Source organism: Necator americanus, chromosome III (genome assembly GCF_031761385.1).
Source record: "Necator americanus strain Aroian chromosome III, whole genome shotgun sequence".
Classification (NCBI taxonomy): domain Eukaryota; kingdom Metazoa; phylum Nematoda; class Chromadorea; order Rhabditida; family Ancylostomatidae; genus Necator; species Necator americanus.
In genome coordinates, this window is record NC_087373.1 from 39,421,101 (window position 1) to 39,440,415 (window position 19,315).

Genomic DNA, 19,315 nt, shown 5'->3' on the forward strand with positions numbered 1-19,315 from the left:
AAACATAATACTGTTCACATGATATTGTACATAACGACAGTAGGCACAACAGAGAGAGATAGGGGGTCGTAACAGGTCGTTCTTGGCTTTAAAATTAGAATGAACGGGGAAGTGAATCGGAGAAGTGAGGGAGGAATGTCCAGATTCAGATACTTAGCGGGGCTGGGATAAGGAAAGCAAAGAGAGGAGGGGGAACTTTGGGGGGTCCTAATTGCACAGGGTTAGGCAGGACTAGCGTTGTCTAGCAGCATCACTAGATATTCAAGGGCGGAGTAGGAAGCGTGGGCGTGAATGTACCCAAAGAAGACAGAGATTTAAATCAAGTTGACAACATCGCGTAATTCATGACACAGATGAAAAATTAAAACTTGCCATTCAAGAAAACGGAACGGAAAAAGAAAATTCAAATGAATATAGCTTTGAAAACTTTGAAAATGAATCATAAACAAAAAAAAAACATAACTCATACCTTTCGGAGACAAACTGTGCACAATAATATGGGCCGAAATACACTGCATAGCGATATTGCCAACTTATAAATGAACACTTCCCAGCAGTAAGCCACGCAGACGCAATCAATAAGCTCAAATACGTTAAGTTTGCTCCTACTCCACCCGTACACGAATTAAATAACCTACTGCAAAATCTTATGAGTATTCGAGTATACTGCTGTTTTAAAATGGACAAAATCACAGTATGAAAAGCTCTCAAACATGTCGAAGACTACTCTGCTAGTTTAAAAAAATGTTAGCACCCTAAACGTTAGAGATGAGAAGTAACTAGGAAAATATCAATTAAAATAAACAAAAATAAAGCCGTAACAGGTCAATGCGGTTCACATAAAACAGCCACAATAAGGTACAAAAGGCATCATACCAATTTAGACCGGTCATCGAGGTGATACATGTAGACAAGGGTTCTCATCGTTCTCTAATGAGAGTCGTAGGAACGTCTCTTCCAAAGATGACTGTGTTACGCAGAAATCAACTACACCTAGAGAGGAGGCTAGTGACTGGACATCTCGGAACAGCGACGACCATCGATCCGTAGGTCCTTTTGGAATCTTAAGAACACTTGTATATACAATCTTTCAAGGGAAGCACTATTAAACACAGGAAATCCAATCATCACAACTACGAATCTAACACATTGCTTCGGTACTTTTAATAATTCGCTGCATGGAGAGCAGAAGCAATCTTGCATTTTTCTAGCGAGAACATATTTGTCGAAGAAAACTAATGGGAGCATAATACACGAAGAAAAAAGAACAGTTTCTCATTCTTATACTCTTTACGGATATAGAGTCGAAAACGTTAGTCGAAATTTTTTCCAGCCCAATTTTTGTTTGATCGCGTGAAACAGAACAAACTTGTCATGTTTAGAAAACTGGTTATGAGCTCTCTCCAGAAAAGCGTTCATGAGTCGTTTTGATGTTTTGAATGGTAAAAACTCAAAAGTTGAAGTCGTGATCAATTAATGCGACAATATTCCACGGCGCACCGTGTCAGAAAAGGGAATATAGTTTAAAGAAAGACATTTCCACAGAAATTCAACTAAGTTGTAAAGAAAATAAGATGTACCCGGTTGTTTGCATCTCTTCTGCTATTGTTAATCTAGTTTAGCAGAATAAAACTAGTTACGTTCTATTTATCCTTCAAGATGAGCAAGATTCATTACGATTCAGCATGTGTCAACAAGCTCGGTACGAAGACATCGTGAAAATGTTTTTGTCTTACCTGCCACTTTAAGCTTAGCGTTAGACTTTCTTTCGGGGTTTTCAAGATTGCCCTTGGAAATGCCCTTCGTACACCCTCGATGACGTCGTCACGAACTTCTAGTCGTGGTGCGACCATTGAGATCGTGTAACTGTTACCGAATCTGCAAATCAAACATCCTTAAGGTCAAAAAGGAGATAATCTCATTGGAAATCAACTCGAACAATGACGCTGATAAATCAGAATGATGCACACGTTTGTAGTTCTTGAAACTTCATAGGCATGACATACTTGAAGTTATCAGAACAGATGCAGTCAGTAGAAAATCCAGAAATAATTAATTATCTCAAATTCCACATCAAATTCAAATCAATTTTAAATTGAGCCATTGCAAAGACAAAACCACGTTTCGTAAATTTTTGGCTAACATACGAAAATACACGATATAATAATAAACATACCTTGACTTGAGCTGCTGACTCGTGCCTATTGCAATCATTCGGCCCTTTTGTAGGATAGCGATTCGGCTACACAACGCCTCGCATTCGTCCATACTGTGAGAGGTTAGCAGTAAAGCTGATTCTGAGTTGTCACGCATCATTGACAGCACCTCCCAAATTTCACGCCTTGCCTGGAATATCAACATACGATTTTGAACAAATCGATATTCTCATTGAATAAAATTGGCGATAAATTAGTGAGAATAAATGGAAGATGAATCAACAAACTAAAGGATATTTAACAGAATATCATCTCCATCTTTTCAGAAGAAGAAAGAAGAGAAAAACTATACCTTAGGATCAATACCAGCTGTTGGTTCATCCAAAATGATGATTTTTGTGGGCGCCAGTAAAGCAAGTCCAACGCTTATCTTACGTCGTTGTCCTCCACTAAAATTTGTGCTGTACTATTATTTCGTGTATGCTCATCTAAACCTATTCTAAACAAATGTCAGAGGTATAGTTAAACTAAAAACACCTGGCAAAGGAAATATTCGGAAGAAAAGCATTGTCCGAAAACCATACCTATAGTAACGAGTCAGTTTATCTGCATGATCAACCATGCCAACAGCATGAAGCACCAACTCAGCTAGTTCGTTAGGTTTGGGGAATCCGTGCATACGAGCTAGTATCTGAAGGAATCCAGTAATCCTCATACATGTGGTAGCTTTGTCCAGTTCTTAATCTGATAAGTACAGTCCGGTCAAAACAACATGAAGTTCGATGCAGCTGCGCTCGAAGCGGTTGGGGTCGAGGTGGGACCATCGCAAACTGCAGTGGTGAGCGGTGCTAGGAAGGGTCCTCTCTGGATCGTAGCCACTACGTTCCACTATACTACAACTTTCGCAACTGGTCCGAACTTAATGTCGTTTTGACCAGACTGCACGAAGCTTATTGAGAAACAGGTAAAATTGTCAATAACGAAGAAAACTAGACTTACCTCCAGACTTTCCCTTCCGGTCAAATCCAACATTAATGCATCGAACTGTGGACAGTACCCAATCGGCTGAAGCGAGGTAATTAAAAGAATATTAGGCTCCTGCGTAATTTTTCTGATTTTTGTCTACTTAAATTAACTCACTTTTTGGTATTTTTCGCGAAAACCGTTTTTTTTTCTGCCAATAGTTTTTATAAATCACATAACATGGTTTTAGAGTTGTGAGTGGGAATGACAAGCCGACAAAAAAAAAAAAAAAACAGCGTTTGCTACACTTACTGTCTTTCGGTTTTAATGGAGGTTAAAAAGTTATCGAAGCGGTTCGACGTAATTGTTCTCTATAAGAAAAACGTTTCACGGCCGTTTTCTTCGGAAGTGCCTTCAAAGGGGCCTTCTCAAACTCTAAAGAATAACTGGCGCGTGGAGTGTTTATATATCAAAAATGCTTTTTTGAACTTGGTGAACCAATCTTTAGCGGTACTCCAAGGGAGAACCCTTCTCCACATATAGAACAAATACCACGAGGCTCCTCGGTAACTTTTCGACTTAGAGTAGAAGCGAGTAGGTAGTAAGTGTCGAGGATACCGCTTTTTGGTCAACGTGACATTCTATTTCTCACATACAAAAATAAAAGGAAACCAAATGACATGAAAAAACGATTACCGATGATTTGTAGAGCAGAAAAAAGCCTTTAAGTTATGACAAATCCACACGATCCGCCCAAAATACAAAATATTTCGGTGAAGTAAAGAACAATGTGATGCAAATAACTCAAAAAATATAACCTACGTTACTCTCCTTTAAAAAACACATCCAGTAACTCAACAAAATTCTGGAATAGAGAAAGAAAAAACTCACAATCTGTTCAGTTACGTCCCTTTTGTCAATACGAGCAGATCCGAAGGTGGCGAACGACTGTCCGGTTAGGATATCAAAGGTAGTTGTCTTTCCTGCACCGTTTACTCCCAGTAGACCAAAACACTCTCGATTTCGTACTCCCATGGTCAGTCTGTCAAGAGCTCTCAGCCTTCCGTACATCTTGCACAAATTCTGCAACGGACATGTAAAATTTCAAAAAAAAAAGAAAGAAAGAAAAGAAGCAGACAATAGTACGAAACTACGCGGCGGAATTTCGATGCACTTCATATTTTATTTTTTCCATATTTCGGAACCATGATTTGCTAGTGTTAGAAATGAAATGAAACTCCAGACCTTAACTTCCAGAGCCATATCATCGCCAGACTCGTTCACGTATGTACGTTCCTCTGTCACCGCGCTGTCTTCTTCATCGTTACCAACCTAAAGCAAATACTAGTATATATGACAATCAACGTCGCCAACTTTTCGAAAAAAAAAACGCCATGACAACTTTTAGCAGAAGATAGATAGATTTTTGTCTTTGTCACAATGAGAAATGCTACAAAAACCGAAAACAAAAAGTAGCAAACATATCCAAAGTATTCCTGCCCTCTTCATTTTTACAAAGGGTCAAAAAGGCACAACTACAACTATTCACCTACATTCAAATTGCATCACAATTCCGAAATTGAAACTGACCTTGGTATAGTTCCTGCGTCCGTATCGGAGGTCCCAAATTTGATGCCAACGATATCTAATGACTTTGAACTGGAACAAAATAAAGAGAAGCGAGGAGAAACAACCAAATATCAGCATAAACGTCATATTTTTCCCTGTAAAAAGTGCTCATTCATTAGAGAATCGGAAGAATCGTAGGTCATTCCAATGATATCACCAAACGAAACTGACCAAGCATATTCCATTGCCATAACATTTCCGCAGGGGTCCCCCCCGCCGAAGATTGGCCTACAGTCATAACAGCATTTCCAACGGCGAAGGAAGGCAAGAAGCACAGTAGAACTGACTGAAAGGGCAATTATAGCTCTTAAAAACTCTGCTCAAGAGAAAACTATTTAGTAAAAGAGATTCGAGAACTGATTCCATGCATACACAGAAAAAACACGTAGAAAAAAATAACTAACTAGTTTTCACCAATTTTAACTCACCCTAATGATCTCAAGTAAGGATGGATCAACTGTTCCAGCAAGGCTAATTACGAATAAGACCATCATTGCAGCAAAAGCGGCAACCAGCTGCCAGAGGATCAACAGTACATTTGCCTTTGAAGGAGACGAAAACATGAAGGAGACTGCGTAAACGAATGGAACACACGACCAGAAGTACAGCGCAAAGAGAAGAACGATGCTAAAAAATGGTTATATATCGAAAATAAGTGAATCGACGAGTTGTACAAAAAAAAAAAGAAATTCCGAATAGACCACGATATACGAGAGCTTACAAGTGCAGATATCCTCGCATCCAGCCGGAGAAGTAGAAAATCGCTAAGAAACAGGCACACGCAAACAAATAAAGAAGCAAATCGTAGAGAAACGAAGCAGCCCAAAATGTCACAGGCGAGATTCCGGTTAATGATTGCTGCAAGAGAACAAAGTAATTCAACCAAAGTGGATAATATAAAATCGAGAAACATTTTCGATTAACAAGAGGCGTCTTAAGGAAAAAAAAAGCAGGATAAAAACTGCAAATCAAAACCTTATGTTCCAAACCAATATCAACAGCGTAGGTTTGAATTAATCCTAAAAAAAGAACACACCTGATGCGCGAACTTGCTCACTCGTTCTTCCACAAGGAACATTACGAAAGTTGACGTTAACAGCGCTAGTGCGAGCACTAGGATCGGGCCTATCACCGAATCTATTATCCCAACGGCAACATATCGCGAGCTGCCTGATGCTGTGACAGGTGGAGTGTAGGCATGCAAACGAGTACGGATTACACCGTTGTTCGCTGAAATGCACAATCTCGAGTTTAACTGAAATCACATAATTATTCTGGGCGTTCTTCCTACCCGCTGAACCCTCAGCCTTCAATCGTGCGTTGTCGAGCAAGTTGAGAGAACTTGGCAGAGAGTGTAAGGCTCGGCTGTTGAAAAGCACTTCTGTCCACGATTCCTCGAACACTGCACCCAACCCAGGTGCTGGTAGTTGTTTTGGCAACTTTTCCACCCATGTAGTGAGGTTTGCATTAGCGTCTAGTTGAGTGATCTGAAACAATGAAAGTAAGATCTTCCAGAATTAAGTTTGCATTTTCTTGCATCTTCAATATTGAGGAAATTTTGGCAAATTCTTTGGACAACGGTTCTCAAGCGCCATAACAAAGTAGGTTTACTGTGGATAGTGTCATGGATTTATAGACAGTGCGAAGGTTTCAAGTGTGTTCAAGTATGAGGTTATTTGGACTGTTAATAACAACTTCCCGTTCATGGGACTGTTGTTAAAAGAAATCTTTCCTACCCTGATTCACGGTTAAACGATTCATAGCTAACATTAAGCGGAACTCTCTTTCGATGTAATTCAATGTCACACCGCAGCAGATGCCTTTGGAGTATTAGTTTACTTTCTTTATTGGATGTAACCTTCAATAGTACTTCTAAGAAAAATCTGACCGTTCACGGAAAAGCCGGCATGGGGTTTTGTGTTTACGCAATCAGGCGCACACTTTTCTCCACAATCTTGAGCTGGGGGACAAAGTAATGTTACAAAGAATTCGTGATCAGTGCCTCAGGTTAAATTGCAGACAAAGTCTGAAGCGGTTTCAAAAAATACGGTTCTTACATTAAGCGGATCTTCTGCAAGTGTACGAAAATGACATAATGGTACAAGTTTGAGTTACAAATCTGAAATGAGTGTTTCAAATTTCTTTTTTCATGCAAACAGTTTCTGCGAGCAACAATTTGCTTCATTGTTGTTGCGGAACACTAACATTTATTTCCCCCAGCCCCAACTAGTTCTCACTGATTTTTCCCCCCTCGGGAGGAGGGCCGATCCCTGCAGCAGTGCAACGCTGGGCCGACCCGTGATAAGGTGCGAGCAAGCCCACTACCTCATCCGGTCCCAAAAATCAAATAACCTTAACGAGACTCATTCGAATCTCTATCGAAGGTTAATTCGATAAGAACAGAAACTAAACTTTGATCTTAGCCAAAAGGCCGAGAAGCGATAACCACCCCGCGGTTCATTTACCCCACACTGTTTTACTCGCCGTATTCTCCGCGGGTGCTCACAGGCGTTGCACTCTCTACACGAGAGTGTGCAGTGAAACAGATCAATGACGGCTGTCCTATTTTCGAAGTGAGATGTCGCCCTGTTCGTTGGTTTCCTATTTCTTTGCACGCAGTTTTTCTTAATAAAAGAGAAAAGAAAATAGTAACTCCTACCTTTGTTTCCGGTCCAATCGAAGTGATATTTAAATAGGCATCCGAAATCGGAGAGCTTTTCACGATTTTCACTGGAATTCGAGAAGGTCCAAAGGATTCGAGTGAAAATTCTCGCACTGTAAGATAAAATTTCACTCAAATGGAAGTTGTAAAAATTACTGAAAGAAATAGTCATGTGATTGTTTAAACTGCCAAACTTTTTGCTGTTAACATACGAATAACAGATATCTTAAACAATTTCATGTAGTTTTCTTTGGATGTGTAGAACAAATCTCACGAATCATAAAAAGCAATTTCTTTCTGGTAGTAGTTCTGGAATACATCTTCGACGGTATATTTCTGTTTTCTTCGAACTAGTCGTTTGTATAGGCAAGTCTCTCTCTCTCTCTCTCTCAAAAAAAAAAAAAAAAAAAAAAAAAAAAAAACATGCTCTGCTCTACGTCTTTGCAATTCGTTAAAAAAAGTACTTCCAGACATTGAATTTATTTTTGATTTCCGTTAACTTGAATGTTCTAATCCCGATGGGATTACTACCCATCAGAAGTCCAAGTCCCCATCTCCCAGCAACTACCGAAAAGATGGAGAAAGGTCATCGAACAGAACAGCACATAGTATACTACGATTAAATGCAGTTTGTAGTAAATAGAATTTTCTTTCGATTTTTTTTTTGTTACAAAAGTGGGAAGAACTTTAGCGTCAATCCACCAAGAAATTGAGAAGAGAGGTGATATGATATGATGAAAGAATAAATAGAAGTATTCTCGGTCGGAAAAAAGTTCTAGTTCACAGTTTCCAGCATAGCAGAACCTCTTCCCACTGAGGATGCGATGAAGTATTTCCTTATTTCTATCAAAGAGCAAACTGTGAAGACTAAGAGTCGGTGAATATAAATGTAAAAATAGAAGAAAGCAAAACGAGCCTTGATCAGCGTTAAATTTCCTGGTCATACCGGAAGTGTAGGCGATGAGTACGAGGATTCCAATCGGAACAACGAGCTGTGTAAGTATTTGCGGCCAATTCCTGATGGAATACAGGATGCGTTTAGTGAACAGAGCCCGTACTTGAGCAAACAGCAATGAACATCCTTCAAGACGATCTTCTGGAATAGACGTATATATCTTTCTCCTTGGAGGGGGAGAAGGACGGTGGAGGAGGGGAAAATTGAAGGTAGATGTGTTAGAAGCACAAACCTCTTTGAGCTTGAATCAGTTCCTCACTACGACTGATGCTTGCATCCACGAAATCCATCATAGCCGTAGGATCAGTTTGTTCAGCCACTGTGAGAAAAACCTAAGCAACAAGTGAGAGGATCACGAAAGGATTGTTATGAGTCTACATGTCCAACAGCAAGTACCTGCTCCAAAGTATTCAACGACAGTCCGAAACTGCTGATTTTTAGCTCTTCTTTAGAATTTTCCAAATGTTCGAACAGCTGAGGGAAGCTGGAAACAAGTTTTATTAAGAAACGGCAGCAATGAGTAGACTCAACCAATACTCACTTCTTCTGATGTTCTTTTGGGAGGATGATCTCCAGCTGTTTCCCATGGACATTTCCTCTTGACGCGTTGTTGACATACTGGGAGGCAACGTGTGCTATTCTGGATGCGGTATCTTGGGTGCTAGCATTCTCAGCAACTACCACTGTCATCACGTAACCAGTGCCAAATCTGAATCATCTTGAGTAACAATAAATAACTCGAACACACCAACATTGCTTACAATTCAATAGCCGGCCATAAAAGCGATAATTACTGCGTAAGGAAGCATCAAGCTCCTCAATTTTTACGGTATAAAATTTGAAAAGGGCGGGCAGGACTTACTGCGCCGTTTTCGCATTACTTTCTTTGCGACGCCACTCAGCTACGATTAAATAGTATACAGCTCCATTGCTTAATTCACAATAAAAAAAAAAAACTCTCTACAAAACATTCCTTCTAGAATACTTTACGACCTAGTTCTTATGACCAACAACAATAATAATAGCAATTATTTACTGATTATGTTCGCCTTATCTTTCTATCCTTTCTCTTCAAAAGGAAAGAAATAAAGAACATCGATAGCTATCAACCCGTACAAGCCCATTTCAGCACCCATTGCGGTATGTTTAGCGAAAACACATAAGCATCCATATAAATTAGAATTCAGTTGAATTTATAACGATAATTTAAAATTCGAACCTCTTTTTGAGGAACTGCGGAGTTCCGCAACAATAAACTCGTCCTTTGGCCATGATAGCGACTCGGTCTCCGAGCAACTCGGCTTCATCCATATAATGAGTAGTAAGCAATACCGTTCTAAACTAATTATGTTTTGTTTTTGTTTTATTAAAGGCAACAATTACTAAAAGATTTCTTAAGCGAAAAAATCTCACCCTAGACATTTTTTAAGTTCAGAAAAGAAGAAGTTTTAAGAGAAAAAATTATTTAAAAAAAACGTATTATCTGACTAACCGATCGACTTTGATACTCTCCAGCAGTGTCTCCACATCTCGACGAGCTCCAGGATCCATGCCTGCCGTTGGCTCGTCGAGCAATACCACAGAACTATTTGCAATCACTGCCATCGAAACGCAAAGCTTTCGCTTTTGACCGCCAGAAAGATTCATCGCTAGCTGAAGAGAAATTTAGCCATTTAGCAAGAAATCGAAAACATCCAAATATCTCACCTCATCTGCCTTTTCTTCCAGTTTTAGTTGACTTAGTAATCTATGGGCCTCATTTTTGTACGAGCCGTTTCCACCCTTCAAACCATGGATAAACCAAAGGTGTTCATCAACTGTTAGTCGATCAAATATAGCGTTCGATTGTGGGCATAACCCAATGCGTTTCCTGCATGCGGATCGTTGCTTTCTAATATCGAGGTCGTAGATGGAAACGGATCCTGGAGAAGGTGGAATGAAATAACAGTGAGACTGGAAAGTTGCTGTGAATTCAAAGTAAATGGATTATCCTTGCTGTGTTCAGTTATTCCCAATTATTTCAAATAATACACAACTGATTACGAACTCCGAGTGGAGCTCATCCTACTTACCCGATGTTGGCGCCGTTATACCGGAAATGACCGAAAATGTTGTACTTTTACCAGCACCATTGTGACCCAATAGCACAGTGACCTGGAAGAATGTTCACAAATAAAAAGGATAAAAAAGGATAAAGTCACTGGCGTATCAATCCACTTGGAATGCACCAACGCGTTTTACTGGAATTCGTAATAGATGAGGTTTTTGGAACGCGAGTTGGCCTATAGAATGACTTGCGGGGGCCAGCCGGTGATCAAGTCAGTGTTTTTATCCTCCCAGACAAGTCTGGTACCAATTTATCGACCCCGGAGGGATGAAAGGCTTGGTTTGCACTAGAGCGGTTTCGAACCCTCGACCGTGTGGCTACAACGGACCTCCAACCGACTGCGCCACACCCACCCACTGTTCACAAATATTCTAGAGAAAAAAATGACAGAAGTTTTAACGTAAGAAAGAAACGGAGGAAAGATAAAAAAGGAATTCTATATCCGAAAAAAGAAAGGTTTTTTTTTTCTGGAAGCTCCATACTAAGGGGAAATGGTACAGAAAAAGCAGCATAGACATATTTTTTATTGCCCACCTGTCCCACATATGCTTCCAAGGACATCTCGTCTACTGCTCGTTCGCCAGTTGATGACCACACCTAATATAATGATAATGGACGATAGTCGTAAAATGGTCAGAACTGAACAACGAAGAATAATTGAAAAAAAAGGATTCTGTCTAACTTTTATCAAACGATGCACTGAAATACCAGCTCGTGTCCGTAGCAGTCCCTCATCAGTTTCAGTGTTTCCTTCTACATCATCTAGGCGAGTTCCGGAAGCGCCGAGATACTAGAAAAACAGCCAGTGAAATTTTCATAGAAGACAGTACGCATAAAAAGACGGAAAATAAATAACATACATGACTACTGAACGGCAACTTAAAGAAAGAAAAATCTGCATCGCTGGACAGGAAGTCGAACAATAATACTGCAGCACTTAACCACAGAATATCGAAGAGCAGCATCATCAAAGCGGCTCCAATAGTGAAATGAAAAGAACCGTCTTCAAACATATTCCACCATGATAATTCTCTTCCTGGAACAGTCAAATACCATTTTCTTAAGACTGTCTTCACACAGGGAGGAAAATTCACCTCGATTCATGTAATCGCCGATCGATTTGAGCGCATATGACAAGGCAGCGTTGGGATTCAGCGAGTAAAGAACGCAAGAGAAGATCTGATCTACTGCTGGAGCTTTCAAGGGTGCTGCTACCAGTAAGACCCATACAACGATAACCACTGAAATCAAAAAATGGACGAACTATAGATCCTCTGGTTAGCACACTGATAAACAATAACTAGTACAAAAAAAAAGAATGTTTGAAAGAAACGATTTTAAAAAAGGGAAAGGAATTTTCCAAATTCTGAAGGAATTTTCCAGGTATAGCACTTCCTAGGGGCAGACGAATACACCCTTATTTCAAGGTATTTCGAAATAGGCAAAGATTCCAGAAGGAAGAAAATTTTCCAATCCTCGTGCGGGAAAAATTGTCTCAAGAACACTAAAATGTACCCAAAAGCGACAAAATACAATAGTCATACAAATTTTTGTGATTTCGTCGAAGATATGGGAGATGGAGGGAGACAAAAATCATTCTCACGACCTACACCCTTTGATCGCATTCGTTTCTTTCCCCACTTTGGGGCCATGTTCCAGAATGGATAACAATATGAGAAGTTACTGGAAGAAAAACTAGCATACCTTTTAGAACAGTATTCGGCGCTTTGAAGAACGATGATATCAGTGCGGCAAATAGAACTGCACATATTCCATACAACATCATTATGCAAAGGAATAACGACACACTAACCGGCTAAAATAGCAGAAAGAAATAAATGTATCCTTATGGGCTCTTGATTAAAAAATCACAAACTAGCATTACAACTAGCAACCATCTAACATAGTATTTTGGAAATATCTTTTTCCTACGTACTAATATTCCTTTAGGATATACAGCAACGATATTGAAGAAGAAAACCCAAACAAAAAGCTTCCAGTGAATAGATCTCTGGCAAAACAACTCGGTTTGAGGGTTTTCTGAAGGGAATGGGCACAATCTTGAATACACACCATCTGTAGAGATGCGGGTTCGCCTAAGGCAAAATAAGCCTAAGCTAAGCCTAAGTTGGCTGGTAATCCATCCGGATGGATATGGAGGTACTGTTGTATTTCGTTTAGCAAAAATTGCAGCAAAATAGCCATAACGTCAACCGAATTTTTCACTTTGCTCAAAATTCAGCTGTCTCATTTTTAAAAAAGTGCACAAACCCAAATGATAGTACAGAATGAATCTGATTTTTCATCTTTCTTATTAGCTTACCGCAATCTTTGTGCTTAATGGCACCGAGCAAACGACCAGAACAATGAGGCATTTCAATGACGCGTAGAGAACATGCGACAGGTAGAATACTGGTGTCGACAAGCCCATTACGGATAAAAACTCCTGGAATGTCTTCTCTAGATGATTTTTTTTTTTTGAATTCTTCAATTGCAAGGTTGATCTCCAACAGAACAGAAAAAGTACTAAAAGTTACACAAATTATCATGAACAATCATAAAATATTTTAGTCGAAGTTACCAAAAATTAATTTAATCGCCAGAATTTCTTCCTGAAACTCATCAGTGTTCGGCAAAAGTGGCTTGTACTAACCTTCACAGTGCTCCTCTCGCTGGAGATCTCTCTAGCGGTGTGGATTACGAGGACAAAGGCACAGAGGCCCCATGCATAGGATGACATTCCCAGGAAAGCGGAAACGCTGTTCACATTATAAGCCGCTTCCGGCATACGTCGTAAACGTAGCTCCGTTTGCAGAATAGCCTTAGAGGAGGAGGCCTGGAACGACAGACTTATGGTATGCGGACTTCGAAAGAATCAAGAAAAAAAGAGAGAAAGAAACACGAACTTCAATGAATAAACTGTCGATTGCATACTGAAATGACAAAAATGCTGATGACCAGTATGGAGGTCTGGCGGGAATTCTAAACAAGTCGAATCAAGACTGCATGAAATACCATTAAACTTGGAGTCATAGAACATTCTCGCATCACTGCTTAGGAACTTAAATAGTACAAAGTTTTTGTAACAATTTCAGGCATTCAATGAATAATGAATGGATAATGAATATTACAGTTTCTTTCAAATAGAAATTCGAGAAAGGCTTTTAGAAGATTGTAAGCACAGAAATAAGATATACCACTGTCATCAGTTACGATGTCCGGGAAGAAAAACTCATAGTAGGTGCAGACTAAGCCCAATTAAAAACCAAATACCTACCGCTATTTGAGTACTGTTACCCGTACAGAAGGATAGAGAAAGAAAGAGAAGAAAAGAAAAAAGTCGTTCTTAACAGCGAAATTAGTATTCTTTCTTTTCTTTGAAATAACGACTAACTTGTTGAAATCGTTGTTCGCTCCGAACGGGTCATTCCATTCCTTCCCCAGTTCCCACACTTCCTCAGTGAGTGGTGATGGAATCAGAATGCGGTAGTCCAGTTTGTTCTCGGTAACATTAAAATGGTCGAAGATCACTCCTCCAGCAAATCTATGGAAGTATGTGTCTCACTTTCACGTCTCAATCCTCGGACACCGTAATTCTACAACTTACTTGTGGATGGCACAGCCGTAATAAGTGTTGTTTGGTGCGTCCACACGCAGCTGATCAAGCAGACTGTCCTCACTACCAAATTTTACAACGTTTAGTGTAAATACTGTCGTCGTAAATCGAGCAGCCAGTTTATCCATCAGTTTATTCGCGGCTTCAATCGATTCTTCTCGTGCACTACAATGACAAAAAAAATTAGAGGAACAATTTCGTCGCCTTTTTTTCAAATCCTTTATTAGAAATCTAGAAAAAAAAATATCCCGACTGATAGATGAAGTGGTAAGTGGGATGATAAGGCGATGAAATTTCCCACTTAAAACGGATCTATACATTTGTCTTGAAGCAGCGCGTAGGGAGCTCATAATCGAACATAAATTCTATACGAAGCTGATGTTATCACTCAATCAAGCATATTCTGATGACAACATGCAAAATAATGCCTGCACGTGTTTGAAGGCTCTATTTATTGGCCTGAATTCTGAGGACGGCAAATCACGGAACATATAGCGTTCTATTTACTTAACACTTTCATGAACATCCTTTAATTCTGGGAGTACCGTATTCCAGTAATAAATGTGGATAAATAATTCCAGCATTCGTAAGTTTGTAGTAAATAGCTGTTTACCTCAGTAAGTCTCATTCGGCCACTGTTCAAACTATGACGTGAGAACTTGTGGACACAGATGAGGATTACGGTCCAACAGTAATACCGGTACTGTGCAAGCGACCACAAAACGCAAAGGCTAGTGTATAGAAAGGTCAAAATGATGAACCACTGTGCAGTTGCATAAACAGCTGCGTTCGTGCGGGGAGCGTAGCAGTTAGCATCGAGGAGGGACCCATGCTAACACAGCTCATCGTTGCAGTCTCCTCCACCGTGCTCGCCTCGAGGGCAGCCGCTTACGCAACTACGCCGCGCTTCATGTCGTTTTGACCCGACTTTATACTGAGTTAGGAGTTCATTAGTAACTATAAGTGTGAATGACCATATTCAGTACGTAGAACTTGTCCCTCGACTTGAGTTACTGTTGATATCAAGGTAATCTGCATTATGGAAGAGAACCTGATTAGTTCTTCGGAAAACATTAAAAGAGTTACTTGAGAAAGGTGGAGCAACAAAATTTGCTAAGAAACTACTTGGTTACAACCGGTATCTCTACCATCCTCAACCTGCGAAAAACAAATCCGCTCCCATATTCACGCCACGCATAAGCGGATTTGAAAGCAAAACTGGTAAGTCCATTACTGTAATCCTTTCAAATACCCAAATGTCGACATTCAACCACATTTCAAAATCTAAATCCTTCTACTTTTGGCTACAATTAAATATTCATTGGCAAATGGGCCACCTGAAAGTAATTGTCAATGAATTTTACGACTTTTGGGGTTGATTGCGAATAATGTTGGGTTAGTATTCAGGAGCAATGAAGGCTTTCGTATTTCTGATGAAAACCACAGTTCTGTTTTGTCCGAAATTACTTGCATATAAACATTATGGTTTTACGCTGATTTCACGATTTGATGAAGTCTACTGTAAGTGTATGTTAGTATCGATATTCTGGGAGCTGTCCAGTCACCGAAATTCTCCGCAAATCTTTGTGAAATATTCAAAAATCCACAGTGTCATATTTCTAAGATTGAATTTACTAAAATGGCTTGGATGTTCACTTTAAATCACGTGAATCCACTTCTGTTCTCGATAACAGGTTCTTAAACGTTTCTTTTTTTTCTGAAGCGAGACCGCTTCGAGAAAAATCTTTGCAATGGTCACTGCTGTGTGTGTAAGTGCAAGAAGTGGCTGAGGTGTGAAAGGTAGTTTTTTGCTGAATGTTTACATAAACTTAAAAATATCAATCAAAGAAATTTTGCCCCTATTCTGATGGATGATTGACGCGTCAGGACATAGATAGACAACGCTTTAGACACCATCAAAAGAATTGCAAATTACTTCGAGAAATAAACACCGGCAACAAATTCCCGTCCATAAATGACGATTTTGGAGGCATTTCTTGAAATATTGAAGTAAAAAAAATATGTGAACAATTCTGTAAGACGACTTACTAGTAGCCCAAGGAGACGTCACGACGATTACACCACCGTGTTTTTATAGCGGCCACAAAGCCCACTGCTCGGGTAACGTCAGCTGCACCACCATCTAGTGGCACTGCTGTGAATGTCTTTCCCGGAGATAGTTGGATACTTCCACTCTAAATGTTCGGATAAATCTCATCAATCTAAGGAACGAATCAGAGAAAAAAGCCGAGAAATCAAAAAATCTCACCCGCACTATCAAAATTATGATGGGAAGAGTGAATAAAATGGGCAGTATCAGCTCGAATAGCGTCCACACCTTGTTTCTCTTAGTTAGAATCAAATTCTTACGCGTCAACAGCCATAACTGCTGCAAGCAGTCGCAGAACATGCTGCTGCTCTTCGACGCTACCCCGGCTATTGTGGAGCTGCTAAGATTTCTAAAAAGAGGCACGGCAGAAATCAGATGGACGACCGGTGGAAACATTGGGTTCGACGCTGAACCGAGCGGGGCAACAATACAACGAATAGATTAAAGAATTGATTTGAATTCTATCACAATAGCTGTTATTCTAGTCAGTTTGTGCAGACGTAGCAGAGGAAAGTAATATTATGGATATTTCAAACTGAAAACGACTCAAAAGGACATTTTGGATGTTTCGATACGAAGTTAATGAAGCGAGGATGAACAAGGAACGGTAAAAAGATCGCATAAATGAAGAATCCTTCTAATTACTCTATTGAAATGTCTCTATGCTCTATGCCAGAATATTTCTTATGTTGTCTGCCAGAACATTTTTCAGCGGCTACTAAAAACTTGAAGAACCGCTTTCTGGGAACACCAGATCCACCTCGTAGCGTTGTCTTACTCAATGCTGACAGTGACAAATGAAAAAAAAATCTTTAAAAGAGGCAGAAATGAAACATATGAAAAATCCCGGGTATGTACAGCTGCAGTTCGAATAATTCCGCATAAATGAATATTTTGAATTCGCGAGCATGTCTCATATGTGCAAAAGAAGAATAAAAGAAAAGACATATTTTACCACGAAACCTGAGTATTTTGTAGCACGGGGGAGACTGGAAGTGTATGTGCTGCAAAACAATCGGTGTCCAGCTGCTAACAACAACGCGATGAGTCATCAAAGAGAGGAGGCAGCCCCTATTCGAGGTCGTTCGCATTAATCGTAGCCTCCATAGCAATTAAGTGAGTCTGTCAAATCTCACAGTTAAGAGAATCAATGAAAAGAAGCACTAAAAAGTTCCACTAGTTCCACTTGACTGCTCTAAAAAAGTATGGTTACACCTAACGGTGCGCCACGAATACAAATTTCTGCCTTCGCCGGATGTCACAAAATGAGTCAAATGTCTAGTTTCTGGCATAAATTAAAATTCCAGCACAATAGGTCCATCCAGGGAACAAGTGCGGAAAACTGTGCTTTACTCGAATCCTATCGACACAAACAGACAGTACAGAGAAAGGGCATCACTTGTTTTGACGGCAAATGAGGGTAACAAATAAAGCCCACGGTTTTAAACTTCACTGATTTCCTCTAAACTCATCGCTTTCTTTATAGACATATCCCCACGGATTACGATCGCATTTTTCTTTACAAATTCCAATAACCGCAATTCTAGTTCCAGTTTCAGTAATTTTTGAAGAAAAGAAGACAGTGATGAAAGTTCGTAGAACTCAAACGGACTTCCGGCCAATTTTTTGATGAAAGTCGAAAAGGAAGTAGGTTCTGTGAAAATGCTAGAAGAGAACGATGGAAGTTTGACAGATCCATTAAACCCATATCGCAACAAAATTTCCGGAATTTTATGCATTGGTAACGAAGAGCTCAGCACGAAATCCTTCTGCTCTCAAAATCCAACGTGACTAATGCATATGATGAAATCGACAGACGCTTTTATGAAAACATATTTCTTCATAAACATGGCATGAATTCATACATGTTATTGAAAATTAAAGCCTATATCTACGTTGAGTCACATACATTGACTGAAACAAGCAAGCAACAAAAGTGCGCCAAGTCGACATAGGCAGTTCCATTCGCTATACGCAGGATTTTAAACAATTGCAGTATCTTAGGGTGTCATAGCAACACATTTTTTCACACGTTAAAATTTCATTACTTAGAGAAGCTGGTGTATATAAAACAACGAAAAAAAGAATATTGAGCAATTCGAGACAAAATTAAAAAGACTAACAATCGAAATAGATGAGAGCAAACGCAGACACACAATACCCTCTCTATAAAATCCACGCGTCTCTCCAAATACGACTTAGATTCGTTGTACTACCACAAGTTCATGATTCGCGATTAGAATTTAGAAATTAGCGATTAGAAATTAGCTCTAAGCTGTGAAAAATGATCCCGTGAATACAAAATACTGATATTTCATCCCGTTCACTTTGACGATAATGGAAACGGTACTCTCTAAAAATGCGAAGCGAACGAGGGAAGCAATACATTAAAGACAACATTATCTAAGTCACTTGAACACTCAAAAGTCCAAACAAAGTGATTAATGAGGGCCAATATGCGTAACAAATCCACAACACGAAGTTTCATCAATGAAAATCTCCACTTTTAAATGAAAAAAACATAAGCAAATGAAGCAACCATTTGGTCATTAGACTAGCAAGATTTGACGCTGAGCTAATGAATTTAGGAAACAAAAAGGAAATCCTGATACGGAAGTGATGGAAGCATCGGTGGAGAAGTCCGACTAAAGAGAGAAACAGCACGATCAATCAAAACATATTGGAGATTTTCGTTGGTGGGTCATTGGCAGGAAAGCACTATCTTACAAGCTAAGTAACAGTACCAAGAACTACAGCTAACTCATTCCAGAAGTGCTTCTATCCATTGAGCCAACCAAACATGATCACAACGCTTAGAAACACTGCCCAATCATTTCCTACCAACACCCCCTCCCGATCGATACTGACCGACCGGGCGTCCAATTTCTTATCTGAATTCCTAGCTACCTTCGCTTTTTTGTTGCCTCGAGATTTAGCTAAAGCTTTAAGAATTACAGGTAACACTTAGTGATTGAAGGATAATTAAATACCCTAAATGCGCCCTACTGTACCAGGAGTTAGGGTGACTTGCTTGATTTTCAGGGATGTTGATAAGTAATCTTTGCGGTAACCCAGGTCGACTTTGTGGACTCTAAAATATATTGTGAGGGTCTTTTT

At 39.6% G+C, this 19,315-nt stretch overlaps 1 protein-coding gene across 1 annotated transcript; it reads right to left on the reverse strand.

The window, feature by feature from the left end:
- Positions 1-889: 889 nt before the first annotated feature.
- Positions 890-16,594, reverse strand: RB195_012375 (uncharacterized protein; the record flags this gene model as incomplete). The annotated part of the gene is made up of 35 exons (XM_013447248.2): positions 890-1,063; positions 1,737-1,878; positions 2,177-2,346; positions 2,509-2,605; positions 2,741-2,847; positions 3,156-3,221; positions 4,011-4,202; positions 4,365-4,451; positions 4,710-4,843; positions 4,920-5,034; positions 5,177-5,375; positions 5,470-5,606; positions 5,785-5,978; positions 6,040-6,235; positions 7,408-7,523; positions 8,327-8,506; positions 8,598-8,697; positions 8,762-8,849; positions 8,907-9,074; positions 9,585-9,701; positions 9,858-10,018; positions 10,073-10,287; positions 10,438-10,519; positions 11,007-11,069; positions 11,155-11,262; positions 11,333-11,508; positions 11,567-11,713; positions 12,177-12,288; positions 12,796-12,918; positions 13,126-13,308; positions 13,379-13,454; positions 13,867-14,016; positions 14,080-14,253; positions 16,138-16,283; positions 16,358-16,594. 35 exons carry the CDS (start codon positions 16,592-16,594, stop codon positions 890-892), a joined length of 4,932 nt encoding a protein of 1,643 aa, XP_013302702.2.
- Between the last annotated feature and the right edge of the window lie 2,721 nt (positions 16,595-19,315).